This window comes from Barbatula barbatula, assembly GCF_947034865.1.
Source record: "Barbatula barbatula genome assembly, chromosome: 23".
NCBI classification, from domain to species: domain Eukaryota; kingdom Metazoa; phylum Chordata; class Actinopteri; order Cypriniformes; family Nemacheilidae; genus Barbatula; species Barbatula barbatula.
The window spans coordinates 16,876,282-16,897,654 of NC_136786.1; the positions used below are offsets into that span (position 1 = coordinate 16,876,282).

At 37.0% G+C, this 21,373-nt stretch overlaps 2 protein-coding genes across 2 annotated transcripts in view; one reads left to right on the top strand and one right to left on the bottom strand.

Moving 5' to 3' along the window:
- Nucleotides 1–12,416, bottom strand: part of prkag2a (protein kinase, AMP-activated, gamma 2 non-catalytic subunit a) — a 38,115-nt gene extending 25,699 nt beyond the window's left edge. Inside the window, exons 1-3 of the mRNA XM_079487544.1 lie at nucleotides 12,020–12,416; nucleotides 7,083–7,154; nucleotides 4,991–5,264 (exon numbers count right to left, since the gene is read on the bottom strand). Of these exons, the coding sequence (XP_079343670.1) occupies nucleotides 4,991–5,264; nucleotides 7,083–7,154; nucleotides 12,020–12,103 (430 nt within the window). The 5' untranslated portion in view covers nucleotides 12,104–12,416. The remainder of the gene's footprint in view (nucleotides 1–4,990; nucleotides 5,265–7,082; nucleotides 7,155–12,019) is intronic.
- Nucleotides 12,417–12,854: 438 nt separating this feature from the next.
- Nucleotides 12,855–20,947, top strand: sh3glb1a (SH3-domain GRB2-like endophilin B1a). The gene is made up of 9 exons (XM_079487551.1): nucleotides 12,855–13,287; nucleotides 15,698–15,839; nucleotides 16,417–16,545; nucleotides 16,637–16,770; nucleotides 17,016–17,108; nucleotides 18,927–19,016; nucleotides 19,119–19,219; nucleotides 19,604–19,826; nucleotides 19,931–20,947. Exons 1-9 carry the CDS (start codon nucleotides 13,225–13,227, stop codon nucleotides 20,036–20,038), a joined length of 1,083 nt encoding a protein of 360 aa, XP_079343677.1. The 5' UTR covers nucleotides 12,855–13,224; the 3' UTR covers nucleotides 20,039–20,947.
- The last annotated feature ends 426 nt before the right edge of the window (nucleotides 20,948–21,373 follow it).

The following is a 21,373-nucleotide window of genomic DNA, read 5'->3' on the forward strand; positions in this document are numbered from 1 at the left end:
TAAATATAAAGAAAGAAAATAAAGACACTATTTGGTATATTTTCATACATTTTAATATTGTTTGTCAGAAACAATACAAACATGTATATTAATAACCAAAATAATTTCAAATGTATTATATACCCTGTGTTTTAGCCATTATACAATGCATTTTATCCAGATTTTGACTTTTGATGTCTATTTATTAACGTCAGTAGCCATAACGTTATTGTCTTCTCTCCCTTGGTCATTAGCTGACGGAGGCTAATATTCATGTGTCAACCAAACCGCAAGCATATTATTATTGTGTTTATCAGTAAATTCTCATAATGTAGAAATGATACATTTATGGTGGATGCTGATGTCTTTAATAGTCTTAATTGTCTTAAAGGCGGAAGTTTAAGCGATGATTTAATGCACGCTTACCTTAAACAGAGGCTTACTGATACTGAACGCGTTCTTCTTTTATGACAGGTCGGCTGGCTTGTGTCAAGAGGACATACCGCCCCGTACTGTCTCTGTGTGTTTATACTGTATATCTGATCTTGTATTGTACGTGTCATATTTTACTGTTATATATGGAAAACGTGTGTGCTTTGCTGTTACGAAAGAGAACGCGTTTAGGTTCCAACCATTTGACATCACGGATTTGGATACAAAAGAAATGGTGGCCTCCGAGTAAAAATATATTTTTTAAGTTTATAAATACTGTGACAGTTACATAATTTTTTATTTCACAATTATAAAGTGAATGCCTTTGCCCATATATTAAGCCATACATCGCTCTATTCCCAAGGATGCTTGGAAGCTGAAAACGGTATGGACGCTGAAGTGACAACTAAAATATTGTAACTCCGGCAAAACAACGAAGACATATTGTCCAGTTACAATTTAAAGGCATAGTTCCCCCCCCAAAAAATGAACTTTCTGTCATTATTTACTCACCAAAATATGTATGACTGTTTTTCTTCCCCAGAACACAAAAGAAGATATTTTGAAGAAAATTGATAACCGAACAGCACCGATACCCGTTCACTTCTATTGTAAAACCAATGCAAGTGGATGCCTGTTAACTATATCCTTCAGAATATCTTGTTTTGGGATCCGTAGAAGAAAATCATACAGGTAAATGATGACAGAATTCTCATTTTTGGGTAAACTTTCACTTTAAAAAGGAGTAGTTCACTTCAGAATTTGCACCCATTGACTTTCCATAGTCGGAATATAAATGCCTATGAAAAGTGAATGGGGGCAAATTTGTGAGTGTAAATAATATACAATAATCCAAAATATAAATTATGACTGTAATGTATTACAATGTACGATTAAATGAAGTTTATTTAATTTCAAACAAGCATACATTTTCCCAAGGAGATTTTGTATATGTGCAGAAGGAAAAAAGAAACACAAAGGCAAGAGCATGCATATTTTAGCAGGTCGAGATTATTCCTACAGGGTCCTTCTCACTTATTCTATGCTAAAGTGACAAAACCTGCACTTCACACCAGTGTTTTAAAATTGGTTAAGAAAGTCAAAATAGATTTAATAGCCAGTCCAGACACAATTAAACAGTGCAAAGCAGAGTCTCACAATTATAACACGTTGTGCCTCCTTCTACCCATAGATGGAGGTAAAGCTGAAAAAAACCTTATTTGGTCACCACATAGAAGCTAATGCAACACAGATGAATACAGACAAGTATGTGACACCCACTCTTCTCAGATAAGACTGCTGTGGCCCCAGACGCCATCCCAATCACATACATACATCGCTCGCTGCTTGAACTCTGAGCCTCATGCTGTTTATTTAGCCGTTGCCCGGAGACAAGAGCTGCAGGGCCTTTGTGTATAAGAACACCAGGGGCCAGAGCTCCTGAGAGAAGTGAGAACGTGTCAAAGTAGAACACAGCCCACCGACATTGTCCTTCTCACATATGGTCAGATGCTCGCTATATCTCATGGCACGACTCTTTTTATCACACTCCTACAAACATGGCCGACTGTCACACGTTAGCAGAGAACAGATGGCAAGAAAGTGCCATTTACAGAGGTCAGGAACATTTAGAGAGCGGAAGGGTTGATATCCAAGTAAGACGAAGATTAGGTTTGGCTAGTGGATAGGGAAAAGTCAGCCCCTGCTGGTAGACGCTGTGACTGCAGAACAAAAATAAAGATATTTTGAAGAATGTTGTGACGGTTCATACCGCCCCGTACTGTCTCTGTGTGGTACCCGTAATGGTGGTACCCGTTCACTTCTATTGTATGGACACAAAACTAATGTAAACTGTTGTTCGGTTTCAAACATTCTTCAAAATATCTTCTTTTGTGTTCTGCAGAACAAAGTTTTACAGGTTTGAAATGACAAGAGGGTGAGTAAATTTTCATTTTTGGGTGAACTATCACTTTAATTTCACATATTTTCCGTTAAAACATTTTTATACATTATGGAATTAAAACACACTTTGAGTCGTTTTGTGTTAAAAAAATTAAAGGGTCAACACAAGGTTGTTAAAAGTAAAAAATGTGTAAAACACAGATCAGGTAAGGATAGTGTTGTGTTTAAACCAACATTTTTAAAGTGTATTCCACAGCAGTTTTTATTGTCCCAGGACCGCCCAAGAAGCCATGTGACTGACATGTGAAGCAACCAATCACAGTTCATGTGATTCGGAATCACATTTAAAACAAATTGTGTATAAAAAAATATAAATAAGAACGTTGAACTATAAAAATAAATGATATGTTTAAGTTGATATGATGTTTAAGTTGTGATATATAAAGTTACAGCATTAAACTAATGTGCCACATGTTTTAGTTTGCACTGTAATTTCGCACTGGGACAGTGCTTTTCTCTTATTAAAGCATCAGGCTTCCAAAAAACATCATCAATTTAACCTTAATTAAGTTTATGACTGATCAAGAGCACAACTTAATTTAGACCAGTAGGTGGCAGTGCAACCAAAGAACTAGATTGTGGCACAAGCAGGTGAGTTATGAGGATGACACAGCAACAGTTCTTCTTCAACCATTTTCTCATTCTTCTTTCTGAATCATTACCACGTAAAATCATCACCCCCCTGTTCCTCTGTTGCCCTGTTAGGAGAGCATGTCTAATTACAGTTAACAGAATTTGTAAGATAGCAACCAAAATCAAATTAGCCTATTTGTGCTTTGTGAGGGCAAGACAAATGTCCAGTGTGCATCTCAGTATCTTCACATCTGAATCCATCAAAACAAAATTCAAGCCAATCCATGAGTGTAATCGAATAAAAAGGGTCAATGTAGACACACCTCCAGAGAGCAAGTTTGTGTTTGTTTCAGCTACATAATGGGACTCGGTTGTATCACAATGCTTCATAATGTAGCCAAATCTGACATTTGCTACATGCACCTAAAATATAAATGATACAAATCACTCTATTGAAGCATATATACAGCAATCTTCATTTTTGGGGGAAATGTCATCCCCATGTCTCCCTGGGCTGTTTTCTGACCACAGAGGCTTTACTCGGTACTACAAAATCAATATTGTGGTTAACTGAGAGAGTCTGCCAGCTAGAGAAACTTAAGGTTTATTGTAGCGCTGTTATGTAAGTGTGTGTATAAAGAATATTTCTCACTGTGAAGCTGTGGTTCACCTACATGTACTCGCCCACGCTCTCATAAAACCACACATTTCAAATACAATGTACGAAATTGTTTCTCTACATTAACATATGAACTTATATTGGCCGGATGTCACTTGCTGATAAAAACACACACATACAACACAATACATTATTGCATTTATAAAAAGTATATTAAAATATTTATCAGTGACCCAACACTACTACCAAGAACTCTTGACTCTTAACTCTTACTTATTAAAGAACATTTTGAAGATAAAACAATTTCTTCCCACCACTGTACTGCAGACTACAACCTACACACCCGTAAACGTAACCAAACACTCCAATCTAATTACAGGCCACTCCATTCGCTTCCATTTTCCAAGACTGGCTTAAATTTTATAATTATTGATTACGCTTTCAATGAGAGATGGGCCCTTTAACACACGACGTCATGCATCTTACGTTCTGCCACGAAGCAGTGTATCGTTACATCCGCTAGGCCACAAATACAGCTAGAGGACAAGTCGCTAACAAGATGAAAAGCTAGATAATTGATTATGAAGGTAAGCGTCTTGCTTTCTTTTTGCGTTAGCGAAGGTGCTAGGATAAGTATTCGAATAAGTGTTCTATTAGTCGATAACGTTAAAAAATATTAACATGCCTGATACTGAACAACACATTAATAATTTTGTATTTTTTTTCTTACAAAATGTATGAAATTGTATTCTGTATATCCAATATTATATTGTCTCTCAATAGATATCCCTATCAGATATGTAAGCGGTAATCCACGGCTAGCCATGCATTTAAATCCTATAATGCATGGCTAGTTGAGGATTAAAGGATTTTATTTGCAACTCTGCTTCGCGTCGAGTGGTTCTTGGCCTCCGAGTCGTGCCTTAAAACCCTTTAATGCACGGCTAACCGTATTACCCCTTACTTAATGCACACCTTCCAGCCGATCAAGTATTCTAACAGACCATGGTATAATAAATATTTGAATGGCTAAAGGAAAGATCAAATATTTAAGTAAACTTTTAGAATATGAGACACTACTGTAGCTGGGAGCCAAATAAAAACTCATAAAATATATTTTCCTCCCCTAGATATGTCCTTATAGACTTCTGTTCAGGTTCTAAACATTAAATGAGAATTACACATGTGACATCTAAATTCATTACCAGGGTCTTTTGCATTAAGAAACCCCCAAGCTGTCATTAAATCAGCACACAGCACCATTATCCAAGATGACTAAACACCCCGGGCTGGTCCGAACCCAAACAACCTGACTGTCAAAGGTTTCACTGAATACTGTATGTTACAGTCTGACTCACTCTTACCATGAGGTAATATGTATTAGATAAATGTTTTAGTTAGGCGAGTATATGGATGATGTCTTACCTTTCCTGGCGCGTGAGAAGAGTTTGATACTGACAGGAGAGGTGGACGGATTCGGGGAGTCCTTGGATGAGGAACGGAACATTCCGGTGAAGCTGCGGCGATGTGAACATTTGGGAGAGGCGTCGTGGTTGGAAGGGTAGGGGAAGGTGGTTTTAGGTGATCCGGGGCTGTTTCTGGTCCGGGCCGGGGCAGACATGGGGCTAGAAGGTCGGCTAAAAGGACTCCGGCTGAAGAAGCTTTTGGTCGGGCTCGCTGATCGACAGCTGAGCTCTCCCTGTAGAGTAAAAATGTATACGCTATAAAACGATATTAATATAACAACTGAATCAAACTAGATTTACTTTATAAATATATTATTAAAAACTATATATTTTATATAAATATTTTATGAATTATCAATATCTATAGAAATCAGATCATATTGTGTGTTACATATTTTAAAAATATCAATTGTATTTTAAAAAACATCCTGGGATTTCTCGGTGAAATGACAAAATATTTATTTATAGGAGATGTGCACTCATATTGATGTTTTATGTCATTACACTGTGCATGTGTGTTGACCCCTGAGGGCACGTTTGAAGGACAGACGTTAAGATACTGATTGAAGAGACGTCATAACATTCAGATACCATCCGGACAGACCTTGATGTTTCCAAAGTTCATTCACATGGGAAAGCCATAGAAAACTGTTGAGACAGCCCAAAAAAGGTGGCCTTGTTTTGCCAGGAGCCCTTTGTTAATTCAGAGAGGCTCACACAGTGACATCAATACCTCACTGTACTGTACACACACCAGAATAACTAACCTTCTCTCATTTTAGCAGAATACAACAAAGTGGGACTCACTAAACAAAGCACACTACACGCTAAACAAAGCAAATTGTTTTTCATGAAACGTTTTTCATAGGTTGTCATGAAAACCTATAATTGTTTCTGTTGATGGAAAAACGTTGACTGACGTCGACTCTTCACGTTCCTGAACTGCTGGTCACGAGTGAGGAGAAACGCACTGACGCTGCAGATTTTATCCAAGCTGCCCTTATTTTGGCCCTGCTCCAGAACAAACATTTAAACAACACTATTTCATTTGCACCCAAATCTTTTTCGTTCGCACAAGCGATTTTGCGTTGACCTTGTTTATCAAACATTGTATTGTATATTATTGTATTGTATTGTACACTATATTAGCTAATATATTAAGACTCAGAGCAAAAGATCATTGCCTCAGCAGTGATGCAGAGCGAATTATATCTGATCATAACATTAAGAGTCCCCAACATCTAAATATGCAAAACCACCTATAGCACTAAAAAGGTCCTTAAATATTTGCCTCCATCTAGCCTTCTGCAACCAAGAGAGGATGAAAGGAACACAAAACACAACCCTGACATATCGGCTGATAAATCTCCTCTCTGGCCTTGACTCGCTGGCCCTCGATGGCTGATTGTAAGATATGATGATTTCCCAGAATCCCTTGGGACTTTACTGTTGATAAATGTGAGGCAGACCGTAAGTCATTCAGTTATGTTGTCCGAGTTTAACCTTGACAACAATTCAGTTGTGCCAATGCAGATATCTAAAATGCATGATCGCCAATGGATGATTTCCTATTTCCAGTATCAAATTATTTCATGTATTGCATTGAATATCACAGCTTCGGACACAAATGGAATGATTCTGCATTATTTTCTTCACAAACTGGGCATTCAAATTTCTCCCAACTCTGGCTTTGAATTACCAGACCACACACAGCTGTTCAATACAAATCACAGAGCGGCCAGACATGTCATCACCATGACTGCACAAACCTATATATATATATATATATATATATATATATATATATATATATATATATATATATTTGGAGAGTTAACATGGTTAAAAGGTCATAAAACCCTAAAGCATGATTGAGATGCTAACAGACATAGAAAAAAACTATGGTGCCCATTATAAATCTCACCATCAAAAAGTGTAATACTTGTGAAACCGAAGCATTTATAAGTTATACCAGAAATTAAAAACACACCAAATAAAACCTGTTATGCTCTGACACCATTGATTCATTTTATGTTTTTCAGTTGGGTTACCTTGTGCATACTGTCCTTGTTTGAAAGTTCTGCATTTCCTTCCAGGAACGGCATTGCGAAGGAGCTCAAGTCCTGTTTGGCAAAAAGAAGCGACATAATGATATGGCTCATAATGAAGCACGTACAGTATATGATGAGGCATCTCTCATTTGCACCAAAACATGAAAGCGAATTACAGCTTAATTTGAGCTGAAACTATAGAGCATCCAAACTGTAATGGCACACGATTCTTCCAGTAAAACAGCCCAAACTTGAATCTAAACCTATTAAACATAAGTATAGCAGGCTGAGAACCAAAACACAAACAACCAAGATGGTTTAATTGAAGCACATCAGATCAGACAGATGGACGCTCAGTCGGACCTGTGCGCAAGCTGAGATGTCCACCCAGCAATACGATACAATCCTGAGAAATGTCTAAGTTCACCTCACAGCGTTTCCAAGACGTCTCCTCCCACAGACTCCAACACCATCACACAGTGACAGCAGCGGAAAACATCTGCACGACTTCTGTCTTTCCACCGGTTTTATGGAAACATGATCTCATGAGACCGCCCTGCATTTTTTTCCAGACCCATGTGAATTTGTACCGTAACCTGTAAAAGCGTGGACTATATCAGGCCCTATCATCGACCAGATGGAGAGATCTAAGAATGTTTCCCTAAACTCCAATGAGGCCACAATTTGTGTTTGTGTCATTTTAACCAACCAGCTATATATAAAAGAGGTTGGTGCCTCTTTGAAACAAACGTGTGAACGAATTGTGGTCAGTCTATAACATTTATAGTATCTCAAAATCCAAACTTAAATTATGTGCACTAAAAAAACATAACAAAATGAAACATACACAGAGGTTGTTCTTCAAATCCTCGTCCATTCTTCTCCTATTTCCAAACACAGAATCTCGGGATTTGTGGAAACACCAAGATATAAACTCACTCTGTCAGTGAGCAAAAACTTCTGACAATCGTCAGAATCTGTAAATGTGACGAGGCTAGTGACATTTAAGAAACAGCTGAGGCCCACACTTACATAAACCACAGTCTTTGAAGTGCATTAACTTTCATCTCATTACACAAGCCTCTATTGTAGCTACACAGAAGACGCAATTGTTCAGAAGGCAATGCATTTATGGTAAATGTGATTATGTCCCATGCAGCTTAAATACCTTGTGCACCATGACCTGATTCCCACTACAAACTGAATTACCAACCTAAAACAGGAATTCATAGCTATTTTAAAAAGGTGGCTAATTTGTATGAATTCGTATGATGTGAATCGTGAACGATTATTCGAAAAAAAGAAATACTGAAGCCCCTAAACCTAACCGTCACTCGTGCAAAAGCAAATCACCCTTAAATGTTAAAGTGAGATTGAATGAATTAATACGAATTAAGCACCTCATAAAATAGTTATAAATTCCTGTGTGCAATCCATAACTTTTGCCTCTTTATTGCCATCTATGATCTAAACATAAAAAAATGTAAATGATAGTTCGCCCAAAAATGAACATTCTGTCATCATTTACTCACCCTCTTGTCATGTCAAACCTGCATGACTTTCTTTTTCCGCAGAACACAAAATAAGATATTTTAAAGTAAGTTGGTAACCGGACAGCACTGGCCCCAATGTAAAACCAAAACCAATGCAAGTGAATGGGGTCCAGTTAACAACATTTTTCAGAATACTAGATTTTTCATCAAGGTTGACATTAGCAAGGAATTGCCCATATCTAAGTACAATCCAAAATAATAAAACATATAGGGGCGATTTACGACAGGACTTAAATGTGAGAGCTGCCTTGATCGAATACAACTTGCACTGACATATCTTAAAATATATCACTCCGATAGTTTTGTCTCAAGTAGTTTTGTGAAGTATGCCCTTCCTTTTGTTAAGGAAAACCACCCCATAATGTTTCAAATCAGTCTCAAGGATTACCCACAGGCTTTGATTAAAATGATAATTATTCAATATCAGATCAATAAAATGAATACACAATAAGACAGCAAAGGACGACCTCAAACAATGATACCTACAAACCAAAAGGATGTTTTGGTTTTTTTTTAAACTCATTTTATATTTTTTATCCGTCAATAAATTTCGTTTAGTGAGTTACTGGAAAATCACACTTAACATCTTGGTTTCTTCATTCTGACAGTTCATTCTGACTGTCTCATGTTTGCTCCTCGACATGCAAATCTTCTCTTGTCTCACAACAGGTCAGTCATAACCATGGTAACAGGATTGACTTTCAAAGCCTCAGACAGCAGTTCCACTCGCAGCTGACAGAAATCTGAGTGAAACCCAAGAAAACCACATTTATGTCTTAAATCAACATTTGTTTCCTTTTGATAAAAAGCAACATTTTCAGGTGTGATCAAGCTAGCCGTCTGTATGGTCTACTACCAACACAACAGTTTACCTTATCTCCCATCGTACAGACTGATCAACACTGAAACACAGAAATCCGCACCAGTTTGTTTTCTTATCTAGAAAAAGGACCACAGCCAATTTAGCAAAGCCATCTGTCCGGTGGACGGGGAGCTCAGGGCACCCCGCCTCCATTCCCTTGGAGCTCAAAACGTGATTACAAATCCAGGTTAGAGATCAGTACAAAATATTACCTCGCCAATTGAAGACAGGCCGGCAAACAAATAAAAAACACCCCCTCAGAGTTAAGTCATGGAGAAGCTGGAGTATTGAGATGAGTCAATTCAACCTCTGAAATCCCATTTGACAAACCCAAGATTACTCCAAAGAGCAAGTATAATACAACGTGACACCTCCCCTCAGGAACATAAAGTTCAGTCGGTCTGCAAACGTGTGTTTATACCTAAATAAACTTAAATGCAGGAAGGTAGCAAGGCTGCCTTGCAACTCAATCTGTTTGTGTATGGAAAAAGCGATCAAAATATAAAACAGGGAAAGATTTTCAGCGCGGTGGGGGTTTGCAAATAATTTTTTGCGAAGCATGACAAACCTGATTCACACACTGTAGAAATGTCTTCAGGCCTACCAGTCCATTCGTGTTTCTTTGGTGCCATGAATCACAACAGCAGAATTTATTCATCTAGAAATTAAAATGACTTTGATGCTGAATATCTTTGCTGTTTTTTTTAAATGTCATTTTTGCTTTTTTGTGATCGGTGAGCACTACGGCCCGGCAAAAGTCAAAGGGCAAAGCAACTGATCATAATTCAACCAAATGACACAATAATAATATAATAATAACAATAATCGCAGAAGTAGACATGCTGACTGTGACTAAACAAAGTGACTAAAATGCAGCACTGTTTGAAAGTTTTGGAGGATATTAAGACTTTTTTTGGAAGATATCAAGAACTTGGATCATCTCGACTAAGCAAACAGAAAATCAAGAAGATACTTGTGTAAGTGTATTTTGACATAAAATAAATGTGAATTAACTGTCCACATGTATACACCATGCAGCTTTTAAAGGGATAGTTCACCCAAAACAGAAAATACAGCATCATTCATCGACCCTCGTATCGTTCAAACTCTGTATTCTGAGAAATATCTCTGTGCTCACAGTGGAAGTTAATGGGGGCCAATGTTGTTCGGTTACCAACATTCTTCAAAATATCTTCGATCTTCGTTTGTGTTTTAAGATGACATGAAGAAGAGTAATAAAATATAGTTGTATTTGTGGCTAAACTATCCTTAGTATATTATACCACTGCACAGGAAATCTTGTACCATGATTTCCTTTGTGAACCACAGCATATTTCACATGTGCACGCTACAATGTCAGCCGCCGAAACTGCCACATGCAACAAATTACACATGCGTGTCGATTTTAGCAACGGCAAAATCTGTGCTTCCCACAAAACAAGTATTGTTTATGCATTCCAGCCGCATAGATTACTCGATAATGACGCTGATCTCATAATGACACTGACTAAACAGATGATAAGCAGGTAATAGCTCTGTGGCTCCAGCACAGGAAGAAACAGAAATGAAGCAGCTTGAGCTGACTGCGACAAAACACTAATTACTCTGCAGAGAATTACTTTTAATTGTATAATTTTTTATATTTTTTTCTATCTTCACAGAACATTAAGATGACATTTTAACACACTGCATTCTGCATTCATGTCTCATTCTCAAGAGGATAAGCACTGATTTGTATTAGCAGATGCCAGTTTATAAAAAAGCTTTTCTTTGTTTTTATATCAACATAAGTGTTTAGGCCAACCTCAGTTAATGAGCAAAGTGTGTGGTTCTGTAAGCTGTGGGAAAGACTGTTTCTCACAGTCAGGTGTGGCCAATTGGGTGCTCATTTGGTTAGAAGCTCAACGTGGTATGGTGCTTGACTTAAAGATTTATTCTTTGAAATCAATTGTTGGGTGGTGTAAACATATAATAACAACAAATTCGTTTCCAAAGCAAGAAAATAACGGTAACACTTTACATTAAGGTATCCTTTATGAAGCCTTTATTAATGTGTTAATTAATGATTAATAAGTCATTTACAAATGCATTATAAAGCAGTTATAACTGCATGAATAAAAAGGAGTCTCCTAACAAAATACCTGCCAAATAGTGAGCAGATATAAGAAAAACCAGTCTGACAGCCTATATTGCACAACATCAAGATAATAATGAATCTGCTTTGTAGTCAAATAAATAACGAATAAATACATTTATTAAGCATTTATAACGTGAGATAAAATGGCTCCCTATTATTTCATTAGAAATTGTATTCATGCAGTTATAACTTCTTCATAATGCATTTGTAAATGAGTTATTAATCATTAATGAACACATTTATAAATGCTTTATAACGTAAAGTGTTAGCGAAATAACAAATCACTGCGAAGATAACTGAACCTGTAGAATACTTCATTATGTTGTAGTGTTCTCGTCTCTATAATTTTGGAAGAAAAGAAAAATGATCAGCAAAATAAACTTACCGGCATATTTATCCTCAGCGTTCTCTTTTTTCTTGAAATGTTCTTCTCGTCTTTATTTTTAGGATCCATTGCAGTGCTGCCCATTCCACCCAAACTTTATATTTGTATTATTTTTTATTTTTGCCACGGCTTATTCAATGCTGGCAACAAAGATAAACCCCATCGTCCACGTAAGCGAAGGCGCAACAGTCGAAATTATCTTCAACAATTATTAAAACAAACATTATTTAAATGCATCAACGTATCAAGCGAAAATAACTCGTCGTCTTTTTCCGTCTCTTGGGAACACACTTGCACGCTCTGTGTCAAAAACGTGAACGCGCTTCAGGGTAAAGCGATGCCCTCCGGTTCGCTCCCGTGTAAGAAGAATCACACGCACGATAGATATAAAAACCGCGCCGCATCCTCCTGTCAGTCAAAGGACGAGACGTGCAGGAGGCGGGGTCAGAACGCGTATTCAATTACTATGGATACAGGCAAAGATGCTGCGGTGAGCAGATCTGAATGCAAGCATCCTTAAAGCACATTCAACATTCTTAAGAATAACCAAACGATTTATTGATTAATCCTCGCTTATGTTAAAATCCAATGCAAGACACGTCGCATAACTAACAGTTACAACTTTTACTTTATAAAATGCGTAGTTTGCATACTAAGATTGATAAAAGCCGTAGACGTATTGTGCATTGTTAATTGTGTAACTAATATTAACAAATAAAACCTAGATCTAAAATGGGGTGCGCAATGTTTCCACGTGGAGGCTTTATAGAAGACTATCGTTGCTGCCATCTAGTGAAACGAAAATGCTTAAATTAAAGCGTTTACTTCAATGGTTCCTACAGGGGGCGCTATAGTTACGTAAACAAATGCAAAGACAAACCAAACTTGATGCTCTAAAGCAGTCTATTGAAAGAAAACAAACCAACAAATTAACCTCTGGCCTATGAAACCCAACTTACTGCTTCATTTAAAGTCACTTTTAGCAAATAATGATGGTAATGTGAACAACTGGATCCATATGCTGGTCTGTACCAGCTTTGAGCTCTCAGTAATCAGATCTGTGGGTGGTTCTTCCTCTTCCACACTGTTGCTTCAGTCATACTTTCACCAAACGGCTGTGTACAGTAATAAAGGATTCATTTATGCCATCACGTTAACATCACCCACTCGCTTTTAGGAACTAGATATAGAAAGAAAGAAAAAAGATGGATTTCAACGTGAAGAGATTCGCTGCGGACGCTGGTACTTTATTCAGCCGGGCGGTGCAAGTAAGTGAACGGTTCAGACTCGCTGTAAATATGCGAAACGTGTTTTCGTCAGAAGACGTATGGTAGATAATAACAATAAACTGCATAAAACAGCGGAACACTTCAGGAGGTGTTTCACTATTGTTGTTATTTTTACTTTCTGGTCAAGGCCTCTCATGCTGCAACACTTCTTCGTCCTTCGACTTCATTGTTATTGTGATGTTAAATGTTTTACCGCGATATGGAGCTTTAAAGGCTCGGCTGTGTCGATTAAATCGATTCATATATTTGATCCCTGAGGTAAACGCTGACGTTTTCACTTTTTGAGCAGATTCCGCTAGTCAGGCTAAAGCTAACGGGCCAACGCAGGCTAACACACGGGCCGCGTCTCAAACACCTAGCGAGCAGCCTACCAAGACAACACGGGTCCACATCATTATAACGACCTAAAGTAGTGCTGAATTTAAACCTCACACCAGATGTCTATATTCAGGTGTATGCAGATGACACAGTCATTTATACCCATGGTAAAAAATACAAAACAAGTTGCTCAAAAATGTACACAGTCTATGGCCAATGTCTCCGAATGGCTAAATCAATCGTGCTAAAAACTTAATGTACATACAACCGTTTCAATGTTCTTCTAAATCAAACGGGCAGATGTTTATGTGACAGGGAAAAAAATTAAAGTTGTATGAGAATTCAAATACTTTATAATAGACTCTAAACTAACTTTAAAATCACGGATAAAAAAAGAGTCAAATTCAATATTGCCAATTTCCGGTTCATAAGATCAAACTTGTCACTTCAGGCAGCTAAAATGTTCATGTACAGTATGGTTCTGTCCCACATCACTTATTGTCTTACAACTTGGTCACAGGCAAATAAATCGACACTCTCTTTAGGGTCAGTTTATAAACAGACGATTCAAATTGTGGATAAAAAACATTAATATATCATCATTGTGCCATTTTACAAACGCATAAGCTTCTAAATTGGGAAAATGTCATTAAGTATTCAAACCTCTGTCTGTTTGACAAAATCATCATCTGTCATCTCCTCCACACGAGGGTCGACCCGATGAGACTGTGTTGTTCCTCCGAGGAAATGCACATTTGTGACCCTGGACCACAAAACCAGTCTTAAGTAGCTCGGGAACATTTGTAGTAAAAGCCAAAAATACATTGTGTGGGTCAAAATTATAGATTTTTCTTTTATGCCAAAAATCATTAGGATGTTAAGTAAAGATCATGTTTCATGAAGATATTTTGTAAGTTTTCAACCCAAAATATATAAAAACTTTATTTTTGTGAGTGGATGGCCTGCTACAGTGCCTCGGACTAACAACTTCAAAGGCATTTTTCTCAATATTTAGATTTTTGGCACCCTTTACTTCCAGAGTTTTACACTCTTGTATCTCCACCAGCTTTTGTCCCATCTTAACAACCCATATATCAATAAAAAGCTGAACTATTCAGCTTTCAGTTGATGTAAAAATCTCAATTTCGAAAAATCGACCCATAAGACTGGTTTTGTTGTCCAGGGTCACATTTGGTCCGAGTGCTTTTTCAGTCAGAGCAGCACAGGAGTGGAACTCACCACATAAACTCTGTTCAAAAAGTATTTAAAAAACTGGTTTATAACACATCAGAAATGTCAGCATCAATAAGAATATGTATCTCCCCTTAACCCACCCTGCTGCCATTGTCCACAGTAAACGAGAGTAAATTGTATTATACTTTAGTGTACAATAATAATTACTACTCTTCTTTATATACTACTGTACTCTGTAGTATATTATCAAAAGTGAATTGATTGTTCCGATAATTGTTGTCAATACTGTAAATAGGGTTGAATATGTTTAGGTTGAAAAACCTTATAGAATCTACCTGTTTTAATATGAACATGCTTGACATTGGGTACTAGATACTATATGCTACAGTATTTTTTGATGTAGTATGCTGCCGTTCTCTGATATACAATATTGAAAATATATAAATGACATTACATTAGAGTGACAACTTTCATTTGCTAAAAGTTCACCATGCTGTTTTAACAATGGCATTTGAATTAAATCCATATTATACACTAAGGTCATTCAAATGGTAACCAACAGACGTGGTTACCTACTATACTTTTACTATAATAAAGCCGTGGATTTAAGCATAAAACGTGTCATTTAAGCGCGTAACTTTTCCTTTAAATGCCTGTAAGGGTTAAATTAGATCAGAATGTTAAAAAGTTGCATTTACATTTAAGCATTTGGCAGACGCTTTTATCCAAAGCGACTTACATTGCATGATCCTATACATTTTTACACAGGTATCTGCAACACCCTGGGATCCAACCCACAACCTTGCGTTGTTAATGCAATGCTCTTACCACTTTGCTGATCGTATTCATACAAATTCTCTTTTGTCCTTACAAACAGTTTACAGAAGAAAAACTTGGCCAAGCTGAGAAGACCGAGTTAGATGCACATTTTGAGAATCTTCTCACCAGAGCCGAATGCACCAAACATTGGACGGAGAAGATTTTAAGGCAGACTGAAGTGTTACTGCAGCCAAACCCAAGTAAGAGCATCCAGCATTTCATCAGGACAGTATCTCCTTGATGGAAATTTGATATATATACCTCCATAAACCTGTTGTAGCCAAATATGGATGCTGGAGAATCCTTGTTATTATACTGAAGCCTGTTGGAGGATGCGTTTCCTCTTTTTAACTTAAGCTCGGACCTATACATCCTCCTACACAATTGAATTGGTACATTCTTTTAAGATCCACATCCTTTGAAACTGTTTGTGTTTATTGTTATTTCATGGCACAAATGTCAAGAAGTCTATGAAGATGTCAGCACAGCTGTTTACCCTGTTGAGAGTCTCACCCACGAAGCCACACTACTTCCATTATCAGAAGACGAGAGAAAAACTCACACAACTGAATGGAATGAACAGCTGATTAAAACACAAAGATGTCTGCTTAAACAAAAATCACAGTGTTACTTCATGTCATGAATTCTTTGCCTTAAAATTCAGTTATTTTTATTTGTCGAAAAACAATAAAACAAATGGGGCTTTGTTTTGTAGTATTATAAAGCTAGTGTGTAACCGAGGTTTTAGCATATTATGATTTAATTTATAATCTGCAGATGTCCGAATAGAAGAGTTCTTTTATGAAAAACTGGAGAAGAAAGCCCCGACACGAATGAACAATCATGAACTTCTGGGTCAATCCATGATGGACTCTGGGAATGAATTTGGACCTGCAACAGCCTATGGTAAGCAACAGACTGAAGATGGTAGAAAACGCTTTTTGTAAGGATTTAAAAAATTGTGTTGATTCCTCTGTTTTTTTTTCTCTGTTCACAGGAAACGCTCTGATGAAGTGCGGCGAAACAGAGAAGCAGATCGGAGGAGCCGAGCGAGAGTTTATTCACAGCTCTGCTATAAATTTCCTCACGCCTTTCCGCAACTTTCTAGAGGGCGACTTCAAGACTATATTGGTGAGATCAGGCAACCCTAACCAAACCAAGACATTGCCACAATGGCCACCAAACCACATCACTTCTGGAAATTCTTAGCACTGATTTACACAGATGGCCAATTTTGTATGTCTTCCAACTTTTAGTTCATTTCTTGCTTATCCTAAGCAAAGTACTGATTTGATGTAACGTTAACAATACATTTTTCAATAATATAGTAATTTTATATTTAACAACTTATTTCACAATTTCTTTCTCATCTACAGAAAGAACGCAAACTTCTTCAAAACAAACGGCTGGATCTTGATGCTGCCAAGACCAAGCTAAAAAAAGCCAAAATGACTGATGCCAGAGCTCTGGTAAGCTTGCATCGTTTCTATTTCTAATTTAGAATTGTAAGGTTTTTCAGTATGTCATATCACATGATGATTTCTCCAACAGGAAGTTTTTCACATACATTACAGCCTAAACACCTTAAATGTAATCAATGTATGCAAAAATGACACAAACTTCCTTAAGCAAAGATTTGTTCCATGACACTGCTGTCTCTTTGTCCTTGTGCTGGCACATGGCAGCTGCTGAGAACGGTCCCTCCACCAGGGGACGCTGGCTATGTTGCTAATTTCTCTTACATGTTGAACTTTCTTCATGTGAAGTGGTTGAAGGTTGGTCATGCCTCACTGGTCCACATGCGGTTTCTCCAAATTGCATATAAAATAGGACCCACAACTATAAAAATGAAACAAAAACATAAACTATAATAGGTAAAAGATGCAGTTTTTTGCTTATTTTTATGAATCTGTTTTCTATTTTAAGAAAGAACATTTTGCACCGTAGGGAATTGGTGTAGTAACAGCATTGCGAGCAAAATGTAGCATATACTTTTTAGTTATTCAATTATTAATAGTTCTAATCACTAACAGATCTCGCAACATTTGTGCTTACAAGTGAACGCAATACGTGGACTCTTTTGCTTTGGGCGAGCCAACTTTTCAAGTTCCTCTTTAAGCTGTTGATTAAGCTTTTTGTTGCGGATATTAGCAGCGCATGTGTTCCCATGTTCCTTCTTTGGCGTACATATAGAGCTTGTAAAGAGGATCTCCACGTTTGCTCAACCTCATGATGGCATTTCAAAACTGTCCTTGTGCCCGGTTTCACAAGAGAAGTAGAGCAATGCTTAAAGATGATCTCCTCATGACCTAAGCTCAACATACATACACAATAATACACACACAAACAGCTGCCTACACCAAAACGGGAAGTGCTTGTTTTAGTTTGATTTCCAGTGAGCAAGTAATTCCTAAGTGAATTGTTTTAAATAGTCTGTGTTTTCCATAGCAGCGGAGATTCATACATTCTGAAAATGTACATGGTTATCATGGGTTCTACTCAAATTGAATATTCATTTACTATGTTACTGTAGTAACTAGAACTGTAGTGACTATGGAAGAGTAAAATGTTCATGGGTGCGTTTCCCAGGTAATTTACATCTAATGATCATCTTCAGTGTACTTGAATGCATGCATTTCATTAAAAAAAGTGCATACCATGGTAAATTGTAGGTACAACCCAAATTGCCGGATTGGGTGGATAAAAGTGTAAAATTTCTCAGTTTAAACATTTGCTATGTTATCTGTATGAATAAATATATGAATAAAATATTGGCTCATGTGATTTGAAATTCCTTTAGTTTTCATTTTATTCAAACTTCCCAACTTTTCCGGAATTCGGGTTGTATTTTAGCAGCTAGTTTTGTGTTTATAGTCTATTATGAGCGTTGTCTTAATGTTTTGGTGTGTCCAGACAGCCCTCTCTCTCACTAAATAAATTATCACTATTTTTAAATGCTGTTCAGATGAGCGCAGAGGAACTGTCAAAGGTAAAAAGAACATTCTGCATTTAGTGCGAATTGTAAAATCTCCAATCTGGCGTCTGTTTCACAGACAACATAAAAACACTGTAAATAGCTACTGTCTTCTGGTGTTTCTGCTTCTGATGCTTGTGAAGATTTTTTTGTTTTTTATGGAAACAAAATAACATTGATACCAAATCCAGTGGTTTATTTGTTCTATTACCAAGAGTTTGTTCCCTTTAGAAAAGGAAGATTGCTTGTCATTAAACTGAATTCGATTTATTTAAAAACCCACTTACTGAACCCAGTGCTGGCTCTCTCTCAGGCAGAACAAGATCTAAAGATGACACAGAGTGAGTTTGACAGACAGGCAGAGATCACCAGGCTTCTTCTAGATGGGATCAGCAGTACACATGTGAGCACGTGTTTGAACACCAACTTGCCAATCCAGATCTCATTTCAGTTTCACTCCGTCAGCACAAACCATGTTACTTATTTCATTGTTTTGTCTATCCAGGCACATCATCTTCGCTGTCTGCATGACTTTGTGGAGGCGCAGATGACATATTACGCACAGTGTTACCAGTACATGGTAGATCTCCAGAAGCAGTTGGGAAAGTATGCCATATGGATTTGTTGTATGATTAAAGAAATGCTGTACCAGAAACAACCGTGACTAAATCACTGAGTCAGCAGTGAATTAACCTCGAGAACTAGATCATTGGACGGATTTCCTTTTAACTCAGTTTCTATCCTGTACACAAATAAGACTTGCGTTTGTTTGGTTAGGAAATAAAATGATCGAATTAGGTCAGTGCACTCATTTTCAATCTGCTCACAACAGCTATTCCAAATTGAATAAAATGTTCATATAAATTTGAATTAGATAACAAAATAACTACATTTATAATGTTTAAAATGTGTGTTTTTAGATTCAAAAGTCTGTCCTTCACCAACGTTATTCAATAATTCCATATTCATAAAATTTTTTACCACCTCCAGCTTTCCTTCGGCTTTCTCTTCCAACAACAACCAATCAGCAGCCAGCGGGTCGGCGAGTGTCTTAGTCCCCATCCTGCCTCTATCAGGCCCTCTTCCTTCCAATGTATGCAATGCCTCTTCAGGGTTCACAGAGCTGGAGAACTTCAGCGGGAGCCGTAAAGCCCGGGTGCTCTATGATTACGACGCCGCGAGCAGTAGTGAACTCTCCTTATTGGCTGATGAGGTGGCCGTTCCTTTTCTTAGTAATTTCTAATTTTGCATACATGTTAAAACATTCTCGAAAATAGTTATCAATGTCTTAAATTTTATTTGTGGGGTTTTTGTTAGGTGATCATGGTGAGTTGCGTTCCCGGCATGGATTCTGATTGGTTGATGGGAGAGCGTGGGACTCAGAAAGGAAAAGTGCCTAGTACCTATCTGGAGCTGCTAAATTAATAGAAATAAGCAGCATTGGATGCGAATCTAAATATACAGAAACGTGTAACCCAGCTGTGCTGTGTACATATTTAAGACATGCCATATATGCAATCACATGCAACAGTATTTCATTGGATTTGACCATGAGGTTGTAACCAGAAGACTGTTTACAGATGAAATAATGCAATTTATTATGTGACGCAATAACTGCCAACTTTGCTTTTTATACAAAAACTGCAGGAGTGACTAATTTGAGTATTTACATGTTTACAAAAAGAAGTATTAAGATATCATTAGCACAGTTTTGTGAATTTTAAAGTGGTTTCCGTTATGTATATTAACTTTTGGAATATTTCAAAGGAATGACTTAACAGAGTGGTATGGAAACCGAATATGCCATTATTTATATCAGGGTCATACAGACCCATTGTAACTAAAATGTGCCTCAATTTTTATATTGAAATCTCTGCAGTTTACTTTTTTTCTATTCTTTGTTTGAGCACAAAAAGAAAATGCTTTTTTGCACAACCACAGCCTTTCTTGTTATAAAACATTATAAAACAGTTTCTTTTTTTATATTGTTAAAAACAGTGATGTTACCTTTAAAAAGCATATTGATAAGTTTGATGTTTTCTATATAATTAAGAATAGACAGTTGTTTAAAATACAGCTTTGTGTTTGTTTCGTGATCAAATCTAAATGTGTTTGGGAACTATACATTTTTCACCCACATTATGTGCCTTACAGTCATGTTAAGAGTGCCGCTTTTACACATCATGTCGGTGTTCCACCCTACTTGGTAGTCTACTCGGTTTAAAACGGCAAAAGTACAAGTACTGTATCTTTCTATTTGAACTACATAATATATTACTTTAAGTAATGTTTTCAACCAATAATAAAGACAAGGTGTTGACTTTATACACTGTACTTTTATCAGTTGCTGAATTGTTGTTTCATTTTAGCCACCATACTTATATACGACTTCATACTTGTATATGACAGTGTACGCATTTGTTTTAAATGCATTTTTACACAAACTGGGTTAAAAATAATACCAATTTTGCAAACAGCGTGTCATTTGACACTGCAAAGTGCACACTAAACATCCCTTTAACCATTCCTAACTGTCCTCTCAGCAGACAGTAGGGGTCAGACTTTTCACTCGATCATTGATGGTCTAAAAGAAACTTTATTCTGTCATAATTTACAATCTCTTAAGTCAAGAACTGTTTGCTTACAAGCATTCTAACAAATATCTTAGTCTGTGTATAAATGAAATAAAATAATACAAAATATATGTAGCCTATATAGATCTGGACCAACTCTAGGGTGAGTAAATGATGACAGATTGTT

What these genes read in the sequence shown, in the direction of transcription:
- sh3glb1a (XM_079487551.1), top strand. Translation starts at nt 13,225, where the DNA reads ATGGATTTCAACGTGAAGAGATTCGCTGCGGACGCTGGTACTTTATTC. An exon ending in TATTCAGCCGGGCGGTGCAA is followed by an intron (nt 13,288 to 15,697) that starts GTAAGTGAACGG and finishes CCTTACAAACAG; the next exon opens with TTTACAGAAGAAAAACTTGG. An exon ending in TCTCCTTATTGGCTGATGAG is followed by an intron (nt 19,827 to 19,930) that starts GTGGCCGTTCCT and finishes GGTTTTTGTTAG; the next exon opens with GTGATCATGGTGAGTTGCGT.